The 23,593-nt window shown below is 43.2% G+C and overlaps 1 protein-coding gene across 2 annotated transcripts; it reads right to left on the reverse strand.

Moving 5' to 3' along the window:
- Window positions 1-44: 44 nt before the first annotated feature.
- Window positions 45-22,382, reverse strand: DCT (dopachrome tautomerase). Of its 2 annotated transcripts, none has more exons than XM_056487350.1 (8): window positions 22,320-22,382; window positions 8,994-9,293; window positions 7,835-7,935; window positions 6,622-6,782; window positions 4,884-5,063; window positions 4,645-4,780; window positions 3,017-3,218; window positions 45-1,168 (listed from the first exon to the last, which is right to left on the reverse strand). In XM_056487350.1, the coding sequence occupies exons 1-8, from the start codon at window positions 22,357-22,359 to the stop codon at window positions 987-989; spliced, it is 1,302 nt and encodes a 433-aa protein (XP_056343325.1). In that variant the 5' UTR covers window positions 22,360-22,382; the 3' UTR covers window positions 45-986. The 2 variants fall into 2 exon arrangements, with proteins under 2 accessions (XP_056343325.1, XP_056343234.1); XM_056487259.1 differs by lacking the exon at window positions 22,320-22,382 and adding an exon at window positions 17,112-17,416.
- Window positions 22,383-23,593: the final 1,211 nt, after the last annotated feature.

Genomic DNA, 23,593 nt, shown 5'->3' on the forward strand with positions numbered 1-23,593 from the left:
CTCCATAGGTGGTATTGAGCTGCCCTAAAAGAAATGCCAGAAACTGTTACTAACTGAATTTTTTTATTCAAGGCGACAAAAGTAAAGGTTTTATAAGACTTGAGACCTCACAATACACGAAGTCTGAATACTCCATTAGTGTCATATATCAAGCACCAAAGCTGACAGGATCTGTTCAAGATGTCATTTCTATGTAAAAAACTGTTCCAAGATAACACAGGTGAACCACACAAATGGGTTCCTAGATTTTGGAAATTTGGAAGTTTAAGCCTAGCTTCATAGAGCAGCACATCAAAGACAAAAAAGTTTAGTCCCACTTTCAATTTCTGCCCAAAGTCCCTAACACAGAGGTAAAACACCTGTGTATATCAAGGTGTTAGGGAGCTCCTGATCTTAAATTTTAGGAGCTGGAGTTTTGGAGTTTTCCTGTTGCTTTCATCAACTTTATTGGAAATAACATACAGAATTGATCATGATTCTGAAATAAACTGTAACCAGGGAGTTTCTATAGTATTTTGTCAAACAGCGTGAAACATTTTGAAACTTAAAACAAGACTATGCTATTCAGAATATTTATTGATAACTGTAAAATAATACATTATTCAAATATACACTTACAGTTAATAACTTTAAGCACATCTTAATGCTGCTAAATGAAATCAAGAACACATTGAGGTAAAAATTTATCTTGGTTATTCAAGTTGGTTTTCTCCTACTTGGATTCTCAGCTGTCTTGAACTAAATCTATAGAGGATGATTTACAGGTGTCACACACTCCAGATAACGTTTAATAATGAGAAAAATCTAGCCTGAATTGGGCTTTGCTCATATGTATCCAGAGACTTCACATAAGATAACAGGAAAAACCTGAATGAGAACAGTTTAGTGAGCTGCCAAAGGAGTGTGTAATAAAGTCTCAGCTAAGATAGCAGTAAGGCAATCAAGGTCAGTCCCTACAAGAGCAAGCAAAGGAAGGATTGAGGGCACTAGGCCTCTCCCATGTACTTTTTGGGGCTGAAGCTCACATTCATCAGGGGTTCAAAACCTCTTCTGTGCCTTCGGTGCTGGAAAAGTACAAGCAGCAGAACAAGCACAGCCAGAGCTATAAGTGCTCCTGCAATTGTGGATCCAACCATGACAGCCCATGCTTGGGTTTCCTCAAGGGAGCCTGGAAATATGAAACAACTGAAGTAAGCACAGCCCGTAATTCAATTTTTCAATTTACACAGAAGACATAATATTTCCTACATGCTGATAATTATGATTATTTGTGCAGCTTAGTGACCACAGGCAAAATTCATAACACACCACGTGACTGAGACACAGACCAGAGCTGGAGATGCTTCCTGCCAGAGAAGTCTACAGCTGAATTTTAACTTCAACAATTTGTACAAATTTAAGCGTTGGGATTAGAAAATATTAAAGTTGACAAGACAAACAGACCATTCTTTCATCTCGTTTGGCCAAAATTATGAATAAGCAATTATAAGGAACTCTTTCTATAGTGACATTTAAAGAAAGCTGCTTCCAAGCTATTTTGGTCAACAGAAAGCCCTCAAATTTTCCTAAAGACCACAAAGCAGCCTATTGTCAAACTTTTAACTGAAAACCCTACTTGGTGTGGTTCTGCTGACCAGCTTGAGATGGCATCTGCTGATTTTGAACCACTTCTGAAGAACCACTGTCTTCTAAGATAATATTGCTCATTCCTATAATAACATTGCTCCTCTGAATTTTTTTGTTTACATCTGTGCTTTCAGAAGCAAAAATTGCCTGCTCTCCTTTTCTGAAGAATGCTGCATATACTGAGATGGCAATAATAAAAAAAAACTCACAAAAGGGCTGCACATATTCAAAAGTTATCTGGATATATGGGTTAGAGGGGACAGACAGCTAAGGGAGATGTCACACTGACTATAAAAGCAATTAAAAGTCTTGTGCCCCAATCTGCAGTCTTCAAAAAGGTTGCATGCAATCATTTCAAAAATAAGAAAAGTCCCAAAATGAATTGTTTACTGTTTTATCACCTTTCAAATAAGAACCAGCAATGTATTAATATATGTTTATTTCTAATGTGATTACCTGAAGTACAATTAGCAAGTTATTCTTTTAGCTGAGAGAGAAGGGTTTGGATATAAAAGCTGTGTTGTCTGGACACAGGCCATGCAGACAGGGATAGATCCACTCCTTCATGGAGAGCTGACAATTTATTTAGGTGTGAGTCAGAAGCAACAGAATCACAAGCTACCCGTGTTCCTCTCTGGGTGCCTCATGCCAAAGGAGCATCCACATTTGCAAAGCAGGAAAGAGGGACAGTAATCCAAAGGGAGAAAAACTTAAAATTCATAAGAAGGGAAGTTTAAATTGTCAGGGAAAATTCTGAGGATGCCCCTGAGAAAACACTGCAGAAGCAGCTAGCAAATCCACAAATCAGGGCTCCCCTGCATGAATGAAGCCTGAGGACAAGGGTTTCAATCTTTTGCAGTCTATAGACCTTTAAACAATCTCCATAGATTAAAATGAGAGATATATGGTAAACATTTAGAAGAAATTCCTGCCCCCACAGGTTAGATAAGTACCTTATGCCTCTCGAAGTAAAACTTAAATGGAGAAGGAAACTACTAAGATTTAATCTTTGGAAAAGAAGCTGAAGCATGGTGTTCATGCAGATTTACTCTTCTGCCTTTTACAGATACTTCAATATCTTTTTCGCAAAATTTGGATTTTCTACATAATTGCTTTGCTTTCTTGCTATTTTGTCTTTGTCTGATTCGTGTCAAAGTTAATCACAAATGAATAGACAAACACTAAGGAACATCCCAGCTATGGATACGGAAAATCATTAAAATTGGGGATTTACAACAAAACACATCTCTCAGGTACCCAAATATTCACGCTGGGAAGCGGGCAGGTGAACAGACCTGAGCATTCTGTGAAAGGTTAACTATTTTATGTACGCCTGTGGCGCGGGCAGTGGAGCTGCCTCCCGCCCTGGCCAAGCACCCCCCGGACACACCTGGCAGGCGGATGGCGTAGGTGTAGCCCAGCTGCTCGGCAGTGTGGAAGAGCTGGTCGTTGGCCACCGGCGGGAAGAACGGGACCATGTTGTACAGCCGGTTGTGCCCGATGGGGGCCAGCTCCTGCGGCCAGGCGCTGGCAGGCGGCTTGAAACGCTTCAGCCACTCGTCAAAGATGGCATCGGTGAAGGAGTGAAGAACCTGCAAATCCAGGCATGGCCACCCACATGTGTTGAGCTCCTTCAGAGCTCAGCCACCTCTAAAACACTCGGCAAACGCATGAGGTGGCTGGAGCTTTTGAAAGAGAAGAGGGTAATCTAATTTAGATGGGATTTACAGAATGGGAAATCAGGAAAGCTCATGAGAAGACTAAGCTGATCTTCTGCGTGGGACATTTTGCTTTATACAGCCTTGTTGCTGCTTGTTCACAATAAGATCTCTCTGCAGACAGTTTAACATCAGCTGACAACAAATGGGCAGGTGAGTCATCACAGGTGAGGAGCCACTGAGCTCATTCATGTGAATTATTTTAATCCTTCTCGGCTCTGAACAAGTATGGAAAGTTGAAGGAAATTTGACTCCACCATGCTCATTTTAGAGCATTTGCCACCAGCTCCACAGCTCCAGGTGCTCATGACTTTGATCAGGTCAGCTTATAGATCTAAAATTAACTAATGCAGGAAAGTTGTTACGGACAACTATTACAAATGTCTGAAACTAATTTCTGATGTACTCATGTTTTTTAACTACAACTCTGGAAACAACTTGGAAAATATCCTATAGAAAATAATCTTTTGGACAAAATTACAATGAATTTCATGAATTCATTGAAAATGAATGAAAATTCAATGAAAATTACAAATTAATTTCACTGTGTAAGTAAGAAACTAATGCAGACATTAAAGAATTACAAAGGAAACAATCTGAAGAACCACTACATAAGTATTTAGACTAATTTCTTTTAAAAAAAGGTTGAAAACTTAAAAATAAGAAAGAAATGTATCTACATAATATATAAATATAATATATAAAGAATTTATATATGTAATGTAAACACTGTGGTTTAATGTAAAAAAGAGGAGAATAAATTTGCATGAATTTACTAGGGGAGAAAGATATTTAAGCAGAGTCATCTACTGGCTTTTTATTTGCACAAAGCTGTTTATGCTGCTCATGGCAGTGCAGTACTATTCCAATGCACCAGTGAGATCACATTTTTTATATTTCCCAAGAAACACCCTGACATTAGATGGACTTCCTTTCAGCTTGTAAATTTTGAAACAGAGAAACAAACCACTCAATCTACTGCTTTAAAATAACTATCCCACCTTGTTGCTGTAAAATTGAGTGATGTAAGCCATTAGATTTAGATACTACCTAATTAAGTAATTCAAGGCAGCATGATTTGGAATGGCAGCTCTTCTCCCTAGAATCTTATTTTTTATTTTACAGACTACGTTTTCAACATTTATGCAGGTGTGGCAGTGTTCAAGATAAAGGATTCCTCCTTTTCTATTTAAATAACTATTTTTCAGGGAATGCACTTTATTTGTTCTGCAAATCTCTTGTGATGAAGGAGCCTTTGGGGCTCAGCCATGGTCAACCTTGCAGGGGGTGAAAGACGTACCACAAAGATGGGGTCGTTGGCAGCTGCGTGGGGCAGAGCACTGGTCCCGTTGAGGAAAGAGTGCACCAGATTGTGAAGGCTCAGCATGGGCGAGTCCAGGGCTCCATCGGGCTGATCGAAGCCCTCCAGCGCGTTCCTGCGGGCGGGCACAGCACCCGGAGTTAAACGCGGCCACGCTCGGCTGACAAACGCGCTCACGGACAACAGCAGCGCGGCTCCAGAGGAGGGGCAGGACAGACCTGAAGCTGAGGCTGGAATTGCGGAAGAAGGGGGGCCTGTCGAAGTCCTGCAGGGAAAGGCAGCTGCGGACATCCTCCGCGCTGGGCAGCGGCCGGCCGGGGCGCTGGGGCAGCCGGCGGCGCAGCGGGCCCTCGGCCGAGCCATTGCACAGCGTCACCAGCCGGTTGTAGTCGTCCAAGCTGGGCATGCGACAGAGAGGCACAGTCAGCGGGACACGGGCGATGGCTGTTGGCTTTTTCTCGTGTGGTGCAAGGAGGTCTCGGCTATTGGTGGGAGAGAGCAGAGGTTTGGGGTGGACACCTCCTGGGAGATTAATTTAGTGCAGGACTGTCCCCATGGCATGGCTTTCTGTGGCCCTGCATCCTCTGTGGAGCAGCAGTCATGTAGGCCGAGAGTTCATTGCACCACGTTCATTGTCCACAGAGAGAGGATGCTTTAGCAAAGGCAAGCACGACTCCCACCGTGCCTTCTCCCCTCCCAAGGGCTTTGGAAGAAGTTTTTGTCAGGCAATGTAAAGCAGAGTTTTCAATTTTGAATTGAGAAACTTTCACTCCTGAGTAAGGACTATTTTTTTAACTCAACAAAAAGAGGGAAAATGAAGGGAAATGTGAGCTAAGAAAAGGCAAGGAATTACAGAAAACAGGTTTTCACTTGCCATCTCTCATCCCCTTTAGAACAGCAAGAGCATTGCATTGCATCCTCTTTTTTCAGGGCCTTCAAGAACAACCTGCTGTTGTAGGGGTTATTCAGTAACTAATGGGGAGAAAATCCTTTATATCAGAGAGAGAAAGAGGGAAGGAGAAGGAGAAAAACAGTGTAACACTTGTGAAAGAAAATAAATCTTTTCTATTCAGTGTGAAATGAAACAGCATTTTCAGAAACTTTTGAAGTAAACAAAAGCTCTTCTCAGTTTACCCTTGGTAATGCAAAAGTTCAGTCACTCTAGTTTTCAAGAAAAAAAACATATTTATCTTTGAGGAAAAAAAGTAGGGGCAAGACTTAAAGCCAGCTGGTGCCTAAAGCTGGAATCTCAAGTATCTCTTTAGGTATACAGAAAAAGAGACTCTTTTGAAAACCCTGAGCTTTCAGCACCTCTGTCTGACTAGCTGTACACTGCCCTTGAGAGAAGAATGATGTATGGGTATCTGTAACCACCAGCATTTTATGTCACAGCATCCTGATCCTACATCTGAATCCCCTGTCAAAGCCCTGTTCTCACACAAGTCAGCACATTCCCACATGGAGCTGGCAGCAAGCTCCTGGCTGGCTCTGTGCTGTTTTTCATGTGAAATCTCAGATATTTCAAAGTCAATCCCCAAACTGCCTTAAATATATCAAGGTTAAAGTCTCATCCAAAACAAGGTAGCAGGCTTTCCAGCCTATCTCTAGCTTCCTATGTGCCAAAACAATTTTCTTTTTCTGCTGCTGAGATCAGTTGGGTGTATGCTATAGAGAACCAATACACAAGCACTTCTTTTTTAGAAAGATACTTGCCAATAGGGAAACTCTTCCGACTTTTGGCAGCCAAAAATTGGCTAAATCAACTAAAATCCTGTGTAGAGGAATCACCTTTAAAAAATACACTTCCACGATAGGAGAAAGTTTACACAGAACCATCTACACATAAACTGATGGGCATTTGATGCCCACTCACACTGAGAGAGCAGCCCATGCTGTCAATGCTGAGTGACAGAAAGGTTGTTTCCATATGTGAGCTTGCCCTGGACACTCCCCTACCTGTTACAAACTACTTGCCAGCGGGAGAACCTGGAGCTGGGGTTGATCAGGCCATCGGGCTGTGGTGCCCCAAAGAGCTGGTCTGTGCAGATGTCACACTCATTCCTGCCCGTGGCGAAGTTCCAGTAGGGCAGCGCAAAGGACTCGTTGCCCAGCAGGCGCTGAAACACAGAAATGCAGTGGTTGGGAATCAGCTCCAAAGGGAAGAGAAGGAAAGGGGCTCCTTCAAGCTGTTTGACTGGATGTTTCACTGAATATTCAGCTTTTCATTCTGCATTTCAACTCCCTGCGTTTCACAGTGCCGCTCCAGCTCCTTCCACAAGACTGTGGCATTAAATCAGTCTAAGCAAAGACATTGTCACTAGTCTCCCTACTGTGGGACTGCACTTCTGGCTGTGTTAGGCTGCCTGCCAACTCAGAGCCAGGCAGGAGAGCAGGAGCACAGATGAATTGAGCCTTAAGCAAGTAAGAGGCTTTGAGTGATGTAAGTGGGTAATGGGTAAAATTGTGCGTGTGGTTGGCTTTCGTTCCAGAAAACTGGCCCTGGGGAGGAATCAGAACTTGTGTTAATAGGGGAGTACAGTGCATTTGATTGTGCTTGCTTGCCAGATACGATTTCACACAAGCAAGGTCCTGCAGCTATTTTGATAAGCAACCATTTTCATTAGAGATCTGTAAGGCTGAAATACAGCAACATTGCCAGTATAGAAGTCATGCAAATGGAAATTAGTCTGCTTCTGCAGCTGACTCTCAGGCATGTTAACATATATTTGTTTAAGAGGCATATTGCTAAATATATGTATGTATTAAATGTACAATATGTCATATTTAAAGGGAGTAATATTTAGAGCTGGTTTCATAGGAACAGTATCTTCAACATCAGCCAACCATATTTGTTACCAAGTTTTACATGAAGGCATTGCTTCAGTTTTATTAATAAATACTTCACATCTTCTATCCTCTGTTGAGGAGATGAAGGGAAAAAAATCTCCATGATAACCTCCACATCATTGTTCATAGTGAGAAACCATTCAGTGCTCAGCACTCAGAAAGCACTAATTTCACTTAAAACAAAAACAAAAAAAAATTATCAAAGAGCAAATACACCTGGGAGAATCTATCCTAGGAGGTAGCTTACCCTTGGCTGGCTCAACAAAGCGACAGAGCAAAAGGGAGAAGCTGTGCAAGGGAAAGGAAAGGCTGTTCAACTAACCTGCAGCTCCCTCTCCAGCCACAGTAAGTGGTACCTGTGCCAAGTAACGAAGGCAGGTCCTTGGTGGGAGAAATCAATACCTTTGAAGGGGCGGCCAGGACCTACAAAGGGACAATAAAACAAGCATTTAGGTGTCAAACAAGGCTGGAGAGAAAGACAGCACATCCTTTTATTACCTGGAGTGGAGTTAAACGAAAACCTTCAGCTCTGCATCTTTAAAAAGTGTGCACACATCAGAAGCTACATCCCTTACTTAGGACAAGTGAAACAAACTCCTCTGTGGATATTTACTTCAATGTTTATCAAAACTTCTCATTCCCTAAAAAGTTGGATATTGTAAAGATTTCTTCTCACTTTTGTGGATTTTGATTTTAAAAAGTCATTTTACTTTCTAAAACCCTATCTCCTTGTTGATATGTGCATTATCTCATTCTCTTGCTCAGCTGCAAGATTTGCACCATGTATCTATCAAGAGAACCTCAGCATTTTCCATGCCAATAGAAATCCAGAATCCTTTGCCAATTTTCTTCAAATTGTGCTTGTTATTTCTTGTATTGTGATTTGCTGGGTGAGAGGTGAGAGGCTTCAAACCACATATGGGTTTGTTTATCACTGTAGAAACCTTGAACCCACATATGTATTTATTTACCATTGCAGCAGCACTAGAAGTTTCCCCTTTCCACATTGACTGCCCTGCCCCCTGAAGAATCTTTGGTCTCACTAGGCCAGAGGCTGCTTCTTCCAGCCCTGCTAAATGGAACTGTGGCAGAGGGGCAAACTGCATGATACCCAGTGCAGAGTAGCAGACAGATTCCAGCAAGGAGACAGATATGGGCTGTGCAGCTTGCACACGGGGATGCCAGGTGGAAAAGCCATGCTGAGGTGCACCAATTACAAGAAGTAGGCTTTGTGAAAAGGGGCTGGTATAGGCACTTCTGTCTAGAAAAGCCATGAGGCCAAGGAATCTGAATTTGGGAGAAAGCATAGGGTTAGATACCCAAACTTCTAAGCTAGTTTGGTTTTAAAAAGTGACCATGGTTAGTCAGGCAAATCCTATCCTTGGTGACCCACTGAAAGCCACAAAAGCAGTAGCACTCTGGTCCCAAACTTCCACCCTTTTCTTTACCTGCAGAGCCCCCTGGAAAAGAATAGCACTAACCCAGGAGTGTGTCTCTGACTGAGTAGTAATGAAGCCAAACAAAGTAGTTATAAATGCTGCAGTTGGCAATCTGGGGCTCCTCTCCACTTGGACCAAGCAGACTTCTCCAGTGCTGAGTAGCAATGACATAGTCTGGGTGAATGGTTGTCTTGGCACGGTCTAGAGCATCAAAGAACTGCTCTCTCTCCTCTGCTGTCAGGGAGTGGATGTCCTTCCTGACAACTGCTGGCTTCCTCCTGTCGCACTCAGGGCCGGTCCAGCCAAACTTGCATTCGCCACAGTTGTAGCCACCAAAGTTTCCTGGATCAAGAGAGAACAATCAGTCACACTATGAATCAGGGAAAACAACAGTGAAATGCTCTTCTTCCCCAGAGATGCCAGTTCCTGGAAAGGACAGCAGCTGAGCAGACTGGCAGCTTTGCCAATTGGCTAACCAGAAGGATGGCTGGCTCAATTCCCAGAGCCACAGCAGGGCCAAGAATCACACTCAGCCAGTTGGGGAAGTGCTGGGCAATGGGCTTGACGCCCCGAGGTGCTCAGAGCTCTGCAGAGTCCTCAGGCACGTGAGGACTCTCACTGAGAGAGCTGAGAAATTGAGGTTAAGCCGCTGATGAAGTGCTTTGCTCGAATGGCTTTCAAGTACTCCTCTACTTCCAGGATCAAACTCAAAACAGGGTCACTTCACATGGATCCTTAAGCACAAAAAAAAAAATCCCTAAACAAAACAGCTCTCTTAAGGACAAAAGTTGTGTGAAAATAGTGCCTCTTAATGGTGTATCTGGGGCCCAACACAGAGCAGGACAAGCACTGGGGTTGTGCTAGTCACGCTCTAAGCATTATTAAGTAGTGCTGCAATAGCAGCCTGAGAAACACTGCAGCACTGTGGTTCCCTGCTGGCATCACTCCTGAGACAAGTAACCAGGTCTGCTCTAGGATATTAGCCCAGAGTCCCTGATGAGATGGAAGAGCCCAGGAAAGCAGAGCCTGCTTTAAGTGTGGTCTCTTGCAGGCTGTGGCTGACAGCTGGAGCAGCAGAAAGCCCTGCTGGATTTGCTCCCCCGTTTTTGGGGGAGCCAGGGAACAACCAGCCATTCCCACAGTACACACCTGCTCCCTGCCTGTGTGCTGGCAGGCTGCAGCTCTGTAGGACATGGGGAAGTGCTCCCAGGGGCAGGGGGGAGCAGAATGGCAACCAGGGGTCCTCTGGGATCTCCATGCTGCTATCAAAAACCTGCACCGACTCCGTAACCCATCCTCAACCTCCCCTCCAACTCCCCACACACTCCTTCCGCAGCAGCCATGACAACTGTTTTCCAAAATGCCACAAACCTCACTGCTCACCACACATACTGGTGCTGCTAGAGCCAGGATTAACGTGGGGATGAGGAAGTGCCTTATGAAATGTTCCCAGATGGGTGCATGTCCCTAGGCTGTAGGCTTGAGCCTATGACCAGAACAACAATTAATATTAAAGCAAGATCTCAGATTGTCAGGGGCTACAAGACTTATTACCAAATTGAAAGACCCCCAAGGTTACAAGGGCTGTTACCAGCAAGGCCCTGAAGCTTATGTCTAGCTTTTAGGGTAAGGGCTGCTGAATGGTAAACATCTGTGGCAGACTCCTATGACACCTGCCAAGAAGATATGAGGACTTACTGCAGAGTTTGGACCAACTGTAGGTTGGTCACAATTGCTTCAGAGATCTCCAAGTTTACATGTTGTTGTGAAGCTGGGGATCAGTGATAAGTTTAGGGACAATAGGCATGAAGATTCCAACAAGGTTTTGGATCATGCACACCCTGATGGCAACCCATGAGGACAATTTCCAGATATATGGCTTGCATTCTGTCATGATGCAGGTAGGAGCAGCTGGGTTCAGCTGCCATGTTCCAGCTATGAGGGAAGGCACCCAAAGCCAGGGGTCTGCACTGGCTGAAGGGGATGTAGACATACACCAGAAAAATCAAGTACATGAAACAAAAAAGCAAGTTACATGAAAACAAAGCAGATTGTGTGGATTGTATGGGTATTGGGGGGTAAACAGCATGGAAGATTTATTGATCACAGTATCCTCAGGTTCCCATCAGAACAGCACAATTACTGTTATCAGTACTGTTATCAGTACTCCACTATCTGTGTCTTTTTTCTTCTTCATGACTCAGCTTAGTTATTAGGGCCCATCATATACTCCTGCCTGAACTGACCAGATGACAAATATCAAGAATATCTTGCAACATTGCCATGTATACTGCTCAAGTTTCAGTCATGGACCCCAAACTTCTGAAAAGCATCTGTTGGCTTCTCACACTTGGGTACAATTCAATCCTTAAGAGAAGGCAGAAAAAGCAGGAATTAACCGTGAAAAGTTCTGTCAACAAATTCCTCCACTCATTTAAGGGACCCATCTGCTCACAGAGCTGGATGAGCATCACATTGAAATACAGCACTAACAGAACCAAAGTAATGCAGAACCAGGTTTGTCTGGGTTGGTACCAAAACAAGACGCTCTCAGTCACTTGTTGAGGCTCTGATGGTGCCTAGCCCTCTCTCAGGAAGGGCCCTTTGAATCTGCAGGTCTTGATGCCTGAAATAATTTTATCAGACAATATATGTATTTTAGGTGCATACTCTATGCACCTCCTCAGGCTCTGAGGAGAAATTTGAAAACGCCTGAAATAAGTTATTTTCATGGGAAGAAAGCTTTTCTCCAGCTGTATTTATCTGGAGCCAGGTGAACCAATGACTTGTAACCCATTTCCCTTGGGCAGGAGCTAATTATATCCAACTGGGGCTCTGCAGGATTTTCTCCCTTAACCACCCTATCTATGAAGGAATCGAAGGGCTCCATTCTTTCCATTGCTTCCCCCGTCACTTTTCAACAGGGCATGAGCTCTTACTAAGTCAGGAGGACTGCAGTGGAGACCTGCAAACCAGAGACAATTTCCAGGAAAAGTGGTATTTCACACTGCAATATTTCTGCTGATTGTGCTGAACATTTTTGTCACATCCTCTATTTGGCAATGTTCCATTGTCAGAAACCCGCAAAACAACAACGCTTCATGATATCAAAAATTGCTTTTTGTCATTTTCTTTCAACAGACTCCATGCATCACAAAACTGATGTTATGCAGCAGCTATAATGGCAAGAAAATGATGGCGGTCTGTGGGATTTTGCATAATTCTAAAAGGAATTACTGCAGTAATCAGACCCAGTTTTTTTATGACCCACCCAAACCATTCTTTCAGCACTTGTTTCTAAAGCACTCTACCAGGACACTGATCTGGAAATTATACATTACTGTTCCCAGAAAGTTCATTTATGGCCGTGTGCACTTCCCACATGACAGCATTGTGAAATGCTGGTTTCTTACAATTTAACTTCCCTGTCTGCTATGCTAGTGATCTGGACCTCAATGGTACAACTCTACAAGAGCAGGGAAAATAATCTCGTGATAGCAGGATGTAGTGCACAGTAGATATTTTCAGTAAGGCAGTGAGACCCTTTCAAGATCCTTTTGCACACAGGAACCCTAGGAATATGCAAGGATTCATGCCTTAGCATTTTTTCACCTTCAGTGAATAAATAACACAAAGGAACTCAGTGTACAACCTTCCTGAGGCTCTGCCAGGGACAACAGAGATTATCATCTCTTGTGGTTTCCAGAGAATATAGTGTGGGAGGTCATTCTGGTGCACAGGAAGGAGATCATATCACTGTTGGATGTTCCCTGCTTGTTCCACTGTTTCCAGGAATGTCCATTGCACTGCCGCTGGTCAAAAAAATCATCTCCATTAACCATTCTCCATTAACCCTTTTGTCTGGAGATGGGATCACATGCCTTGGGAGCTGGCTTCTTCTGTACCCAATCTCACCAACACTTAAGGAGCTTTTTCTCAGTCAAGCTGGGTGAATCTGGCTGTTTCTGTAGGCACTATGGCCATGCTACTTCTCCCAGTGGATCAATCCATGGCAAATACACTTCTCATGACCTGACACTCAATATGTGCTCATACTCATGGTGTAGCTAACACCAGCCATCACACACCACTGTAGCTGCTTCTCAAGCCTAGGGGTTGCCTGAGCTCATGGATATTCTACCTCTTAGTGGTGGAAACATGTGCTTAGTCATCAGTCACCAAACATAACACAAATTAATAACTCATCAACTTAGTGTCTTTTCTTCAGTAAAAATGAACCCGCTCAACGCTTACCATCTTCTGCCCTGTTTTAGTGTACCAAGATGAAACCCAAGCAGCTGCCATCCCTCTTCCTTCTATAGAGACCAGTTTAATGCCCATCATTTTTCAGATGGGGAGAAGGACTTCTTTTCAGATTTCTTCAGCTATTGCATTGAAGCAGGAGTTACATTAGATTTGAAACACCTGCATACTGCAATTTCTCAAGGCTGGTATCAGGACTGCTACCATATGGGACAAATTATTAGCTCTTCTCTCTTTTCTAGCTCTTCATTTGGACATGCTTACAGGCTGTAGGATGTGGAAGATCTGTACCTACACTGGATTTCATAGGGTCAGTATTTTCCCACAGACACATTACCCTACAACAAGTAAATGAAGTGTATTTTATAACCACTTCAGTGGCCCAATTTTTAGCTCATGGGGTAGCCATCATATAAGCTACATGGCTTAACTGACAATTTGATTATAGCTAAAGAATAGATGTTAAATCATCTGTCCCCAACTTGAATATATTGCACAGGAATTAGAAAGGATTTAATTTTTTTTTTCTCAAGAAACTTCTATTAAAAAATAATGTTTGGCATACGCCCAAACGTAAACCTTAGAAAATGAAAGCAGAAAAAAAGGATTATAATTATGTTTAACTCCTCAGTGAACTCAAACTACGTCACTGTTTAATCACTGTCACAATCTGTACTGGCAACCACATGACTGACTGCAGTGGTTTTTCACAATAGTCGTCTGTACTGAGTTTTTTAAATGCTATATCAGATCTGTATCCCAGCAGTACAACGTTATCGTGTAGAACTCAAAATAGCATTTAGTTCACAAGTCTTATAAAATAGTTTTCTTCTAAACTGAATTTAACAATCTCACTGAAATACTGCTTTGTTGTGTAAACAGCTACAAGCTTCAATATTCAAGGCTGGACTCACATATCCATCACTTGGTCTAATATAACACTCAGACCTTCTTGAAAAACAAATTAGCACATTCTCCTTCACAAGTGCTGCACACTGTCAGGATCTTTCATCAGGTAGTTTCAGTTTAAGAATTTATATAAATTGAATAATATGAGGGGCACCCAAACCAATTGTATTTGGTTCAGATACGCCCAAACATTCAACAGATTCAAAACTGAAATTAGTCAAGCACTAAAAACTCTTCCAACTGCCATGCCATAACCCCATATTTTTTTACAGAGATTATCTTTTTGCTGCAACGAACACATTGAGTGAAATGTGCAGCATTCTGACTACAAACCTGAAATTGCTTATTGACCTTGGTACAAAAAGTGGGAAGCTGGATCCATCTTTTGTTCTAATCTTGTTCTATTTGCCCTAAGTTAAAGAAAAACTAACGCATATTATCTGCTGAAACCTAGAAATGGAAAAATTAATCTGATCCCATTATAGCCATTCACCCATATTTGCATTTGGGATTTTTTTTTCTTTTTGGTTAGGTTAGGTTAGGTTAGGTTGGGGGGGGAGGGGCCTCCATAAATATTCAGGACCCAGACCTGGATAGATATGATTTTAAGGTACTTTTCCTCAGTGAATGGCATCAACAAATGGAAAAAAAATTCAGACTTTCTTTTATCCTTAGATACAGACTTTTTAGCAAAAAGCTAAATTTATTGTGTAAAACTCCAGAATCCCACCTTTGGAAAATCTCTTTCCTGCTCCTCACAGTTCCTCCAGTTTCCTACCATATTGCCATCAGCAATGTGACATGTTTGGTTGGCACTGCCTAACCAAATCATCAGGTTGCTGGAGTTCCCATAGCTTATCATTCACACCATCACTAAATTAAAAAATAAACAATGCCAAGAGTTTATATTGTTGAAGTGCTAGAAAGAGCCTTGATGGTGTTGGAATTTGCACAATCCAGGAACCATTCCAAACAGGCAGTTTGCACATAACATTCACTTGGAAAATAAGACACCTTAAAGCAGAGATGTCCCTTTGAATGAGGATATTTAATTTCTGTTACTGCATGTTACCTACCGTTATGTCACACAGGTAGCATAGCTCTAGATGCCAAATAAATACCACATCACACCACTTACAGCAGGTGTGGAGACAACCAACCAGTGGATTAAATCAAGTGGAAAAAAACCACAAAAAACCCTAATAAACACGGATCCACCATCACCAGCATTGTAAAAGCATCAGATCTAATTCAAATCCCACACAGCTGTGAACTTCTTAGCATTCACCCAGAAATGGTTTTGCATACAGTATCAAGCAGAGTACAGCCCAGGAAAACTTTCTGAAAATCATGCTTAAGGATACATTTCGCTTACTGTTTTATCATTGGTGTATTTAGATTAAAAAAGCTGCAAGGAGAAAGAGGAATCCAAGGGATTTAAAGAGATGAGGGGAGCAGCCAGCTCAGAAGTAAAGCTGAAGGAAAGGACACTACATTCTGCTCATGTAACTTGGGATCCAGTCCTGCAAATATCAAATACCAGTGCTTATCTCTACTTGGACAAGTAAATGGATGTCTGCCTATGCAGAACATGTCAATTTAGTCCCAGGTTTTGATCCTCTAATTACTTTAACTGTGTAAATACTGGTGCATGTCCATGTGCTCCAGAGTTCTTCTGGCCCAGGATCTGTATGCAATAGCTGACTTAAGTTTTGGAGGTATATAAGAAACTTTAAGAATAAAAGTGTGCATCCAATTTCTTTTCTTTGCAGACAATCTGGAAAAGTCCTTTCACACAAGCTTTGAAATCCAGTCAAAGGAAGAGATAAAATTTGATGTATATTATAAAATCTATGGCTATTATTTTGAGGAGTTTGGGTAACACCATGTATCCATTTAAGTCATCTGCCTCTACCTCTCTGTTTCCAGTTGATAACCGCACTGGAAAATTCAACCTCTTTGACTGAAATTTTCTGCAGGGCTGCCTTCCCAGATTGATCTGGGCTTTCTTGGCAGTGAGAGCCAAGGTATACATTTTAGACAAAACAGTTCAGCTCGTTCTAAGAATCAGGATGCAGCAAAGCAGTTTATCCTTCTCATGTCAGAAAATTCAAACAACTTGATGTTTTCAACAAGAAATCTCAGGTTTCATTTGAAATGTGCCTAGAAAGAGACTTCAGTTCCTGGGATGAGCCTTTTGCCCTACTAGTGGTGCCATCTCCTGCCAGCCCTGCACAGAAGTCTGGGCTGAGGCTGCAGCTCTTGCTCATTTTACCCCCCTTCAGCTGGGGCTGCTGCTGAGAAAGGGTCCTGTCACTTAATTCTGCCCTTAGCTCACCTTCCTTCTCACTGCCTCCTGCCAGCACTAGGGAAGTGGTCTCATTAGAACCTTATCCCTTTGGCCAGGTTAGCCTTCAAGCACATCTCCTCCCAGCATGCAAACTCAGGAGCCCTTGTAAAGTCACAGTGAGAAGGTGTAGCCAGAGATAAGGAGGAAGAGGATGGGATGGCCTCTTTGGTGGTCTTACAGACACAGTTTGGACCAATGTAAGATGTAAATTTAGTTAACAAACCTGGGAAACACCCTGGCCTGATATTGGGAGACTTTGGGTGCAAAGAGCTATGTCTATGCAGAGTGCTAGTCCATGAGGAATAAATCTTCAAACAGGCTCCAGTGCACCTGAGTAGCAGTGATAGAGGTTTGAAAGCAGCACTGAAAGGTCCAAAAACCTGTGGAGGAAGGGGATCTCTGGCTATGGGGACAACTTCATGGGAAAAGAGGAAAACACAAAAGTTCACATAAGAGAAAACACTTCTTTGACACTTCTGCTCCGAGAAAGTACCAACAGTATCGTGAATATGGAAGACCTTTTAGGATAATGGTAATATTTGAAGCCTTCTTGATGCCTCATACCACCAGGAAAGTCTCTGGCCTTTGGAGCAAGCAGACCCCTCCATCCCCGTGCCCTCCCCCAGCACCCGTCTCACCTGTGCACCGACAGCTCTGGTTGAAGAACTTGAGGGGCCAGCGTTCCCGGTCATCCACATTTTGGAGAGTGTAGGGGCCACTCCAGGGCTGAGTGTCTGCCTGCACCCCCTCACACTGTCCCCTGCCCTGCAGGGCCCCGCAGATATTGCCTGGCTCTGTCCCCAGGGCTGGGCAGCAGCGCTTCAGGCGGAGGGCTTGCACCGTCATGCAGGCACGGGGAAACTGTGCCTGTGCCAGAGGGGGACAGCAGCAGCTCAGGCAGCCCAGCCCGGCCCACAAGAGCCACCTGAGGGCTCCCATTGCAGCTGGGTGCAGGCTGTGCCTCCCTGCAGGACCTGGCTGCAAAGAGCAGGGAGCTGTATGCTGCGGGACACCCTGGCCTCACCACAGCTCCATGCCCCAGCCAACCAGGATAATGACCCTTGCTGCTGAGGATGCTGGTGTTGGGTGTTTGTTTAATCCCAGCCTCTAATTGCCTCGAATGCAGCTCAAAAGACGGGTGCTTTGACTCTGTGGTGCCTGCCCAGCAGCCACAGCTTTGAGCAGGGTTTATATAGAGGCTGGGAGAAGCCCTCATTAGAGGGATTAGCACGGTACAAATCCTCGTGTTTTGCACATGACATCAAGGGCAGAAAAGATGCCAGTGTGAAAGCGAGTTCTGCAGGCTCTGGCAGCTTGTCAGGAGAGTGAATGCCTCAGATTTATTTCTCCAAGTCTTTTATGAGCTTTGAGGAATTGATGGTCTTGTTTTAGCTGAGCTGGCTGGAGAAATGCATTTATTCTTTTAATCAAAACCCTGTAAACAGATGATAAATAGAAGAGAAAACCTCTTCTCCTCTTTTAGTTCATTCACAGCAAGATAATACTTTCCATTAAAGCAGTAGCAGTGGAAAACTGGAAACCCGGAGGATAGAGATGCACCATTAACAAAATTAATAAATGTGGTACTATAAATTTGGGATGGAGATTCCACCAGCCAACTGCTGAACTTCAGTGCTTGCACTCAAAACATCTGAGTGGCAAGTGGGAAAGGGTTTCCTTCCTAATAGCCTTTTTGCATGCAAAATAAATTATTTAATTGTTTTTAAAGAGTGAATGATCCTTATTTGCTCTGTAATCCTTTCCCCCTCATTACACCAGAGGTTGTTGTAGAGGTGGTCTGGCTGTTAGACTTTCAGAGCTGTCACAGCTGAGCATTTATTACCCACCTGGCAGGAGACAGTCTATGAGATCAATACACACACCAGACATGCACTCAAGTGGTTCTGTTCAGTACACCGACAAAAATATCTTTAAAAGCTCCTAGTATGCAGCAGTTCTTGCCCTCAATGCAACTCCTAGAGCAATAAAATTAATAAACAAAAATAAAGTAGTGATAAGTGATTCTGTGAGTCTGAAGCAATAGCTATTGGTTCAGGTCCACCATACTAAATAAAAACTGGCAACTCCCCCTGCTTCACTGACAGCTTTCACTACCTTCCACCCTCCACTTTCCCCAGCTCTGTTGTTCATCCAGTTTTATAAATATGTATAATGAACAAAGCCATGGTTGTGTCTGTGCTATTCAATACTTCCATGGATGTTCAACCTCACCATCCTGCCACAAAAAGTTTTTGATCTATGCAGCAAATTATTGTAGCTGAAGAGTTCATCCACACTGTGGACATTATCATCAGCACTTTCAGGTTCTCAGATTTTTATATCAAAAACCTGTTTGACAGACAAACTGAAATATGATTCTACTTCATTTATGGAGGCCTAAAGCATATTTGCAATACCATGTATTCTGAAATGGGTTTCAGCTCACCTCACTTTGGATTCAATTTACCTGGAATTGGCTTTTGTCTGCTGCTCCTGACACAACATATGAAAAAGACAGAGAGTGTGAACAGCTGCTGAAAAAATATGTTGAAGAAGCTCAGAAGTTATAAATGGAAGCACTGGCTCAAAAACCCTCTGAAAAACACTCCTCCCCATCCTGCTGAGCACCCAAATGCATCTCTCTGGTGTGTGAGGGACCTATCTTTGAATCTATGTCAGACAGTGTCTTGTACCAAAGCTACCCACATAATATCTGAAAGCAATTAAAGTGAACACTCACTTATCAGCATCACCAAAATGAAATCAAAATATACAGACAGGATTGAGATAACTAATCAAACCCTGCACTGATGGGTCTGTATGCAAAATATGTGTCCAAGCAGCCATTTTAATCAATGCTGGCTCAATTCAGACACTGATAGGAAGGTTCCTACAGCTATTTGAAACCTTATATGAGACAGAAGAAGTAAGCACAGAGAAGGTGAGGTACTGAGGCAGGCAAGACAAGGTAAGGCAAGAAAATTGGCTTCTAATTTAGTACATGAGGAAGGAGAAACCTGCTGTTTTCAGAGAAGCTGGAATGTGGAGAAAAGGAATAGCAGGTAGAGGATGACATGGAAATTACTTACTGTGCAGGGAAAATAAAACTGTGAGTAGAAGAGTGGCACACATGTAGCTTTTATTACTATTACTTCCCTCCATCACAACTACATAATTCTACAACACTGGGAGCACGGCACAGCATGCAGTCCTGGCACAGATGTAGCACTAGTCTCTTGTCTTCAGTAATGCACTGGCATTTTAGGAGTGCCTTCCCTGGGTGAGGGGGAACCCCCAGACAAGCAGAAGGACACACAGATCCCACATCCTGGCGTCACTGTGTTGCCAGCAATGGTGGGTGTCTGCTGCTGCATGACACGTCATGAGGAATGCTCTGAACAAAACTACAAAAACACAGTTGTCTTTCAATTAGCCATTGGGAAAACAGCAGGAACTGTCCATTCCTTAGTGTGTCACTGCTGAGAAGTTCCTCTGTTTTTCCCATGCAATCACGCTCAAATAAAGGAGCTGTTGTTGGGGCTGCACAGAATCAGCACTATACCAGTTTACAAACTAGCATCCTGAATGACTTTCTATTTACTACAGAGTTTTACTATGTCTTGGAAAACAGGTAGTACTGTGTCCTGAACCATCAAAGGACTTTTGAGGCAGCAAATCTGAGCACATGAGCCATGCCAATGACCCAAACTGTGATTGCACTGCCTTATCCACACGCACTGGGCTTGCATGCCACAGTCTGGCAGATGGGGAGATACAGGGGTGGCTTCTCTGAGAAGCTGCTAGAAATTTTCCCCATGTCCAAGAGAGCCAAAGCCAGCTGGCTCCAAGATGGACCCACCACTGGCCAAGGCCAAGCCCATCAGTAAGGTGGTAGCACTTTGGGGATAACAGATTTAAAAGGGGAAAAGAAATTACTGCATAATGGCAACTGCAGACACAGAGAGGAGAGAAAATATGTGAGAGGGACAGCCCTGCAGACACCAAGGTCAGAGAAGAAGGTGGGGCAGGACATGCTTCAGATACAGGAGCAGAGATTCCCATGCAGCCCATGGTGAGGCAGCAGGGACCCTGCAGCCCATGGAGGTCTACAGGGGACCAGAGACCCACCAGCAGCCTGGGGAGAGCTCCACACCAGAGCAGGTGGATGCCCACAGGAGGCTGTGACCCTTTGGGAAGCAAGGTCCTGTGGAGAGAGGAGCTTGTGCTGAGGCAGGGCTGCTGTGACCCTGCAGGGACCCACACTGGAGCAGCCTGCTCCATGACTGCACCTGGGGGAAGGACTCATATGGAGAAATTCATGGAGGACTGTCTCCTTGGGAGGCACCCCAGGCAGAAGCAGGGGCAGACTGTGAGGAGTCCTCCCTCTGAGGAGGAAGGAACAGAAGAGGCATGGTAGGCTGACCACAGCACCCATTCACTGTCACCCTGCACTGCTGGTGGGGAGAAGGCTGAGAAACTGGGAGGGAAGTTAAGCCCAGGAAGGGGGGAGATATGAGGGGAAGGTGTTTTCAATAGTTTATTTTATTTCTCATTGCCCCAGTCTGATTTGACTGGTAATAAATTGTACTAATTTCCCTGAGTCTGTTGTGCCCATGATGGTAATTGGTGAATGTTCTCCCCCTTCCCTTATCCCAACCCACAAGCCTTTCTCTATATTCTCTCTGTCCTGAGGAGGGCAGTGACAGAGTGGCTTTGGAGGGTGTCCTGCATCCAGAAATGGTCAACCCAGCACACCACACATCTGAGCTACTGGATCAGGCTACCACACCTGAAACTGTGCTCCATTTTTAATTACAATATTTAGGATTTATGCTGAAACTACAGGAAAACAGTATTTCAGCTACCTTGTAGTCTGAATTCATGCATAGAGTGACCCCCCCACCCACCCAGAAGACTTCTCAGCCTGTCATCGAAGGCTGACAAAGAAGTATAGCCATATGCCAACACATTTTTGGGATAAATACATTTGTATATTTTTGAGGCAAGAGATGAAATAAAGAAAAAGAATACTCAAAGGTACAGGCAAAGAAATCACTAAACACAATTCACACAAGTAATACAGAATTCCTGAGTAGTAAGTAGGCAGCAAGTACACATTTTTTTTCTCAATGACACTATTGTTTCTCAGGCTCCTTCTACTGTACTCAAGCACAGATTAGTATCAAGCCAGAAAAGTATTTAGCCTTTGGAATTTTAGAAAGAATTTTGGTCAAAATAAAACATCCTACATATAAACTGATGTAGAAACCAATATATCAACAGAAGAATAAATAAATTACATGATAACTCATCATGACTCTAGAGATAACAAGAAGAAAGATTATTTTATGAGGAAACCTGCAGTAGAGGTTTTCAGACACTTGTGCATGTTCTAAATTTCCTGAATCTCCTAGCAAATTTATGTCTTTGGGATATCTGAATACAAGCTACTGCCCTGTCACCACCTTACCCTATGTCTCCCTGTCCAGTATGTGGGAGAATGAGGCCAAAATCTGGGAATGCCAGAGCAGCTCTGAAGATCTCAGGATCCTGCACAGAAACCCTCTTCATATGAACAGTCTCATCATCTCCTGGATTCTCATCTCTAAGTTATTTATCCAGTCCTTTTCTAATGCATGGAATTATTTTCCTGAAGACCAATTTTATGCTACAACATGTTCACACATTGTTAGAAGAGAAGAGCAACTCAGAGAAGAGCAATCTGCTCAGGTCTCATGGAAAATAGACCTGATGAATGCAGCCAGGAATTAAACCTAAGTTAAGGACAGTTTCATGGTTTACATTTAGACAGATGGATCCCCGCAGATTCTTCGTGGATTCCTCACCAGGCCTTGTGGTCCAGCTGAACTTGCCTCCCAGAATCATGGAGCTGACTGCAGTGGGAATTCCTCATTACTACAGACACACACACACTCCCAAAGCTCTGAATTTGCTGGCACTTTGCTTCTCCCCTCCCCAAGGACACAGACTGAAGCACACACTCTGCACCCACACTCATGCACTGCTTTGGTACAGCACACTGCTGTGTCAGCTCTGCCAGATCTTTCCACAGCCTTAAAGAAGCATTATTTGCAGACACATTTTTACACTTTTAAGTCAAGTGTTGCCTTTCTGTGATTTTATTCCCTCTGTCTGAGATAATGATTGAGCACTTCCATTTCTTTTGTAAGATCTTTAAGATCTTTCTTTCATCCTGCTCCCTCATTCAAGATGTCTGAGAAACTTCTTCAGTGATCATGACTGAGTATCATCATTTGGTTTATGAGACTCAGTACTTTCTAACTAAAAAAGCAGCACACTTTTTCCAGTGTCCATATTATGAAGGAACATGGATATAAGCTCAAGCCATTTATAATTTAGATAAGCAAAATGCTGACTGCTGTGGTGACCACCTACCCAAAGACAGAATTATTTCATCAGCTTCTAGCCCAGGCTTACTATAAAGGCAGTCATAGACCATAAAGTATGATCCACTTAAGGAAGCCAGAATCTGGAAGGTAAGAGAACTAAATCTCAGTTACCCTGATGTTCACCAGTATCTATGAAAGGAAAGGAGCACCTCCAGGGAACAACACACCCCATTCTCAGAAAGGCATCTTGGCAAGCTCTTCTGTCCTCATTCCTCTACCTTGATCTTAAAAGGAGGTGAGGGTGGCTAGTTTAACTTCAGACAGACACTGAAACTCTAAATGTCACTGATACCAAATGAATGTCCCTAAATGGCTGTGGTAGGGAGGGCCTGATCTACATAGAATAGATTTATGCCAGTTTGAAAATGTGAAGTGAAATAGGTAGGACAGAGTCTCACATCTCAACGATTCAGCCAGGAAACAAATTGCCCTTGTCACAGATGAAGAAATATGAAGAAGAAAATCCAAATATGGCTGTGTACCACATTAAAAAAAAAAATCTGAAAGACAGGACAAATATTTGAAATAATATCTGAAATTATAGAGTCACACTGTAATTTGGGTTAGAACCTTACATTCAACTTTCCAAAGCCTGTTCCAGAAGACATTCTTCTCTCACAATTTTTATTCAAAAGACTAATGCTATTACTTATCCCAATAGAACATATAAAATGGAACAAAATATACTC

This window comes from Oenanthe melanoleuca, chromosome 1 (assembly GCF_029582105.1).
Source record: "Oenanthe melanoleuca isolate GR-GAL-2019-014 chromosome 1, OMel1.0, whole genome shotgun sequence".
Taxonomy (NCBI): domain Eukaryota; kingdom Metazoa; phylum Chordata; class Aves; order Passeriformes; family Muscicapidae; genus Oenanthe; species Oenanthe melanoleuca.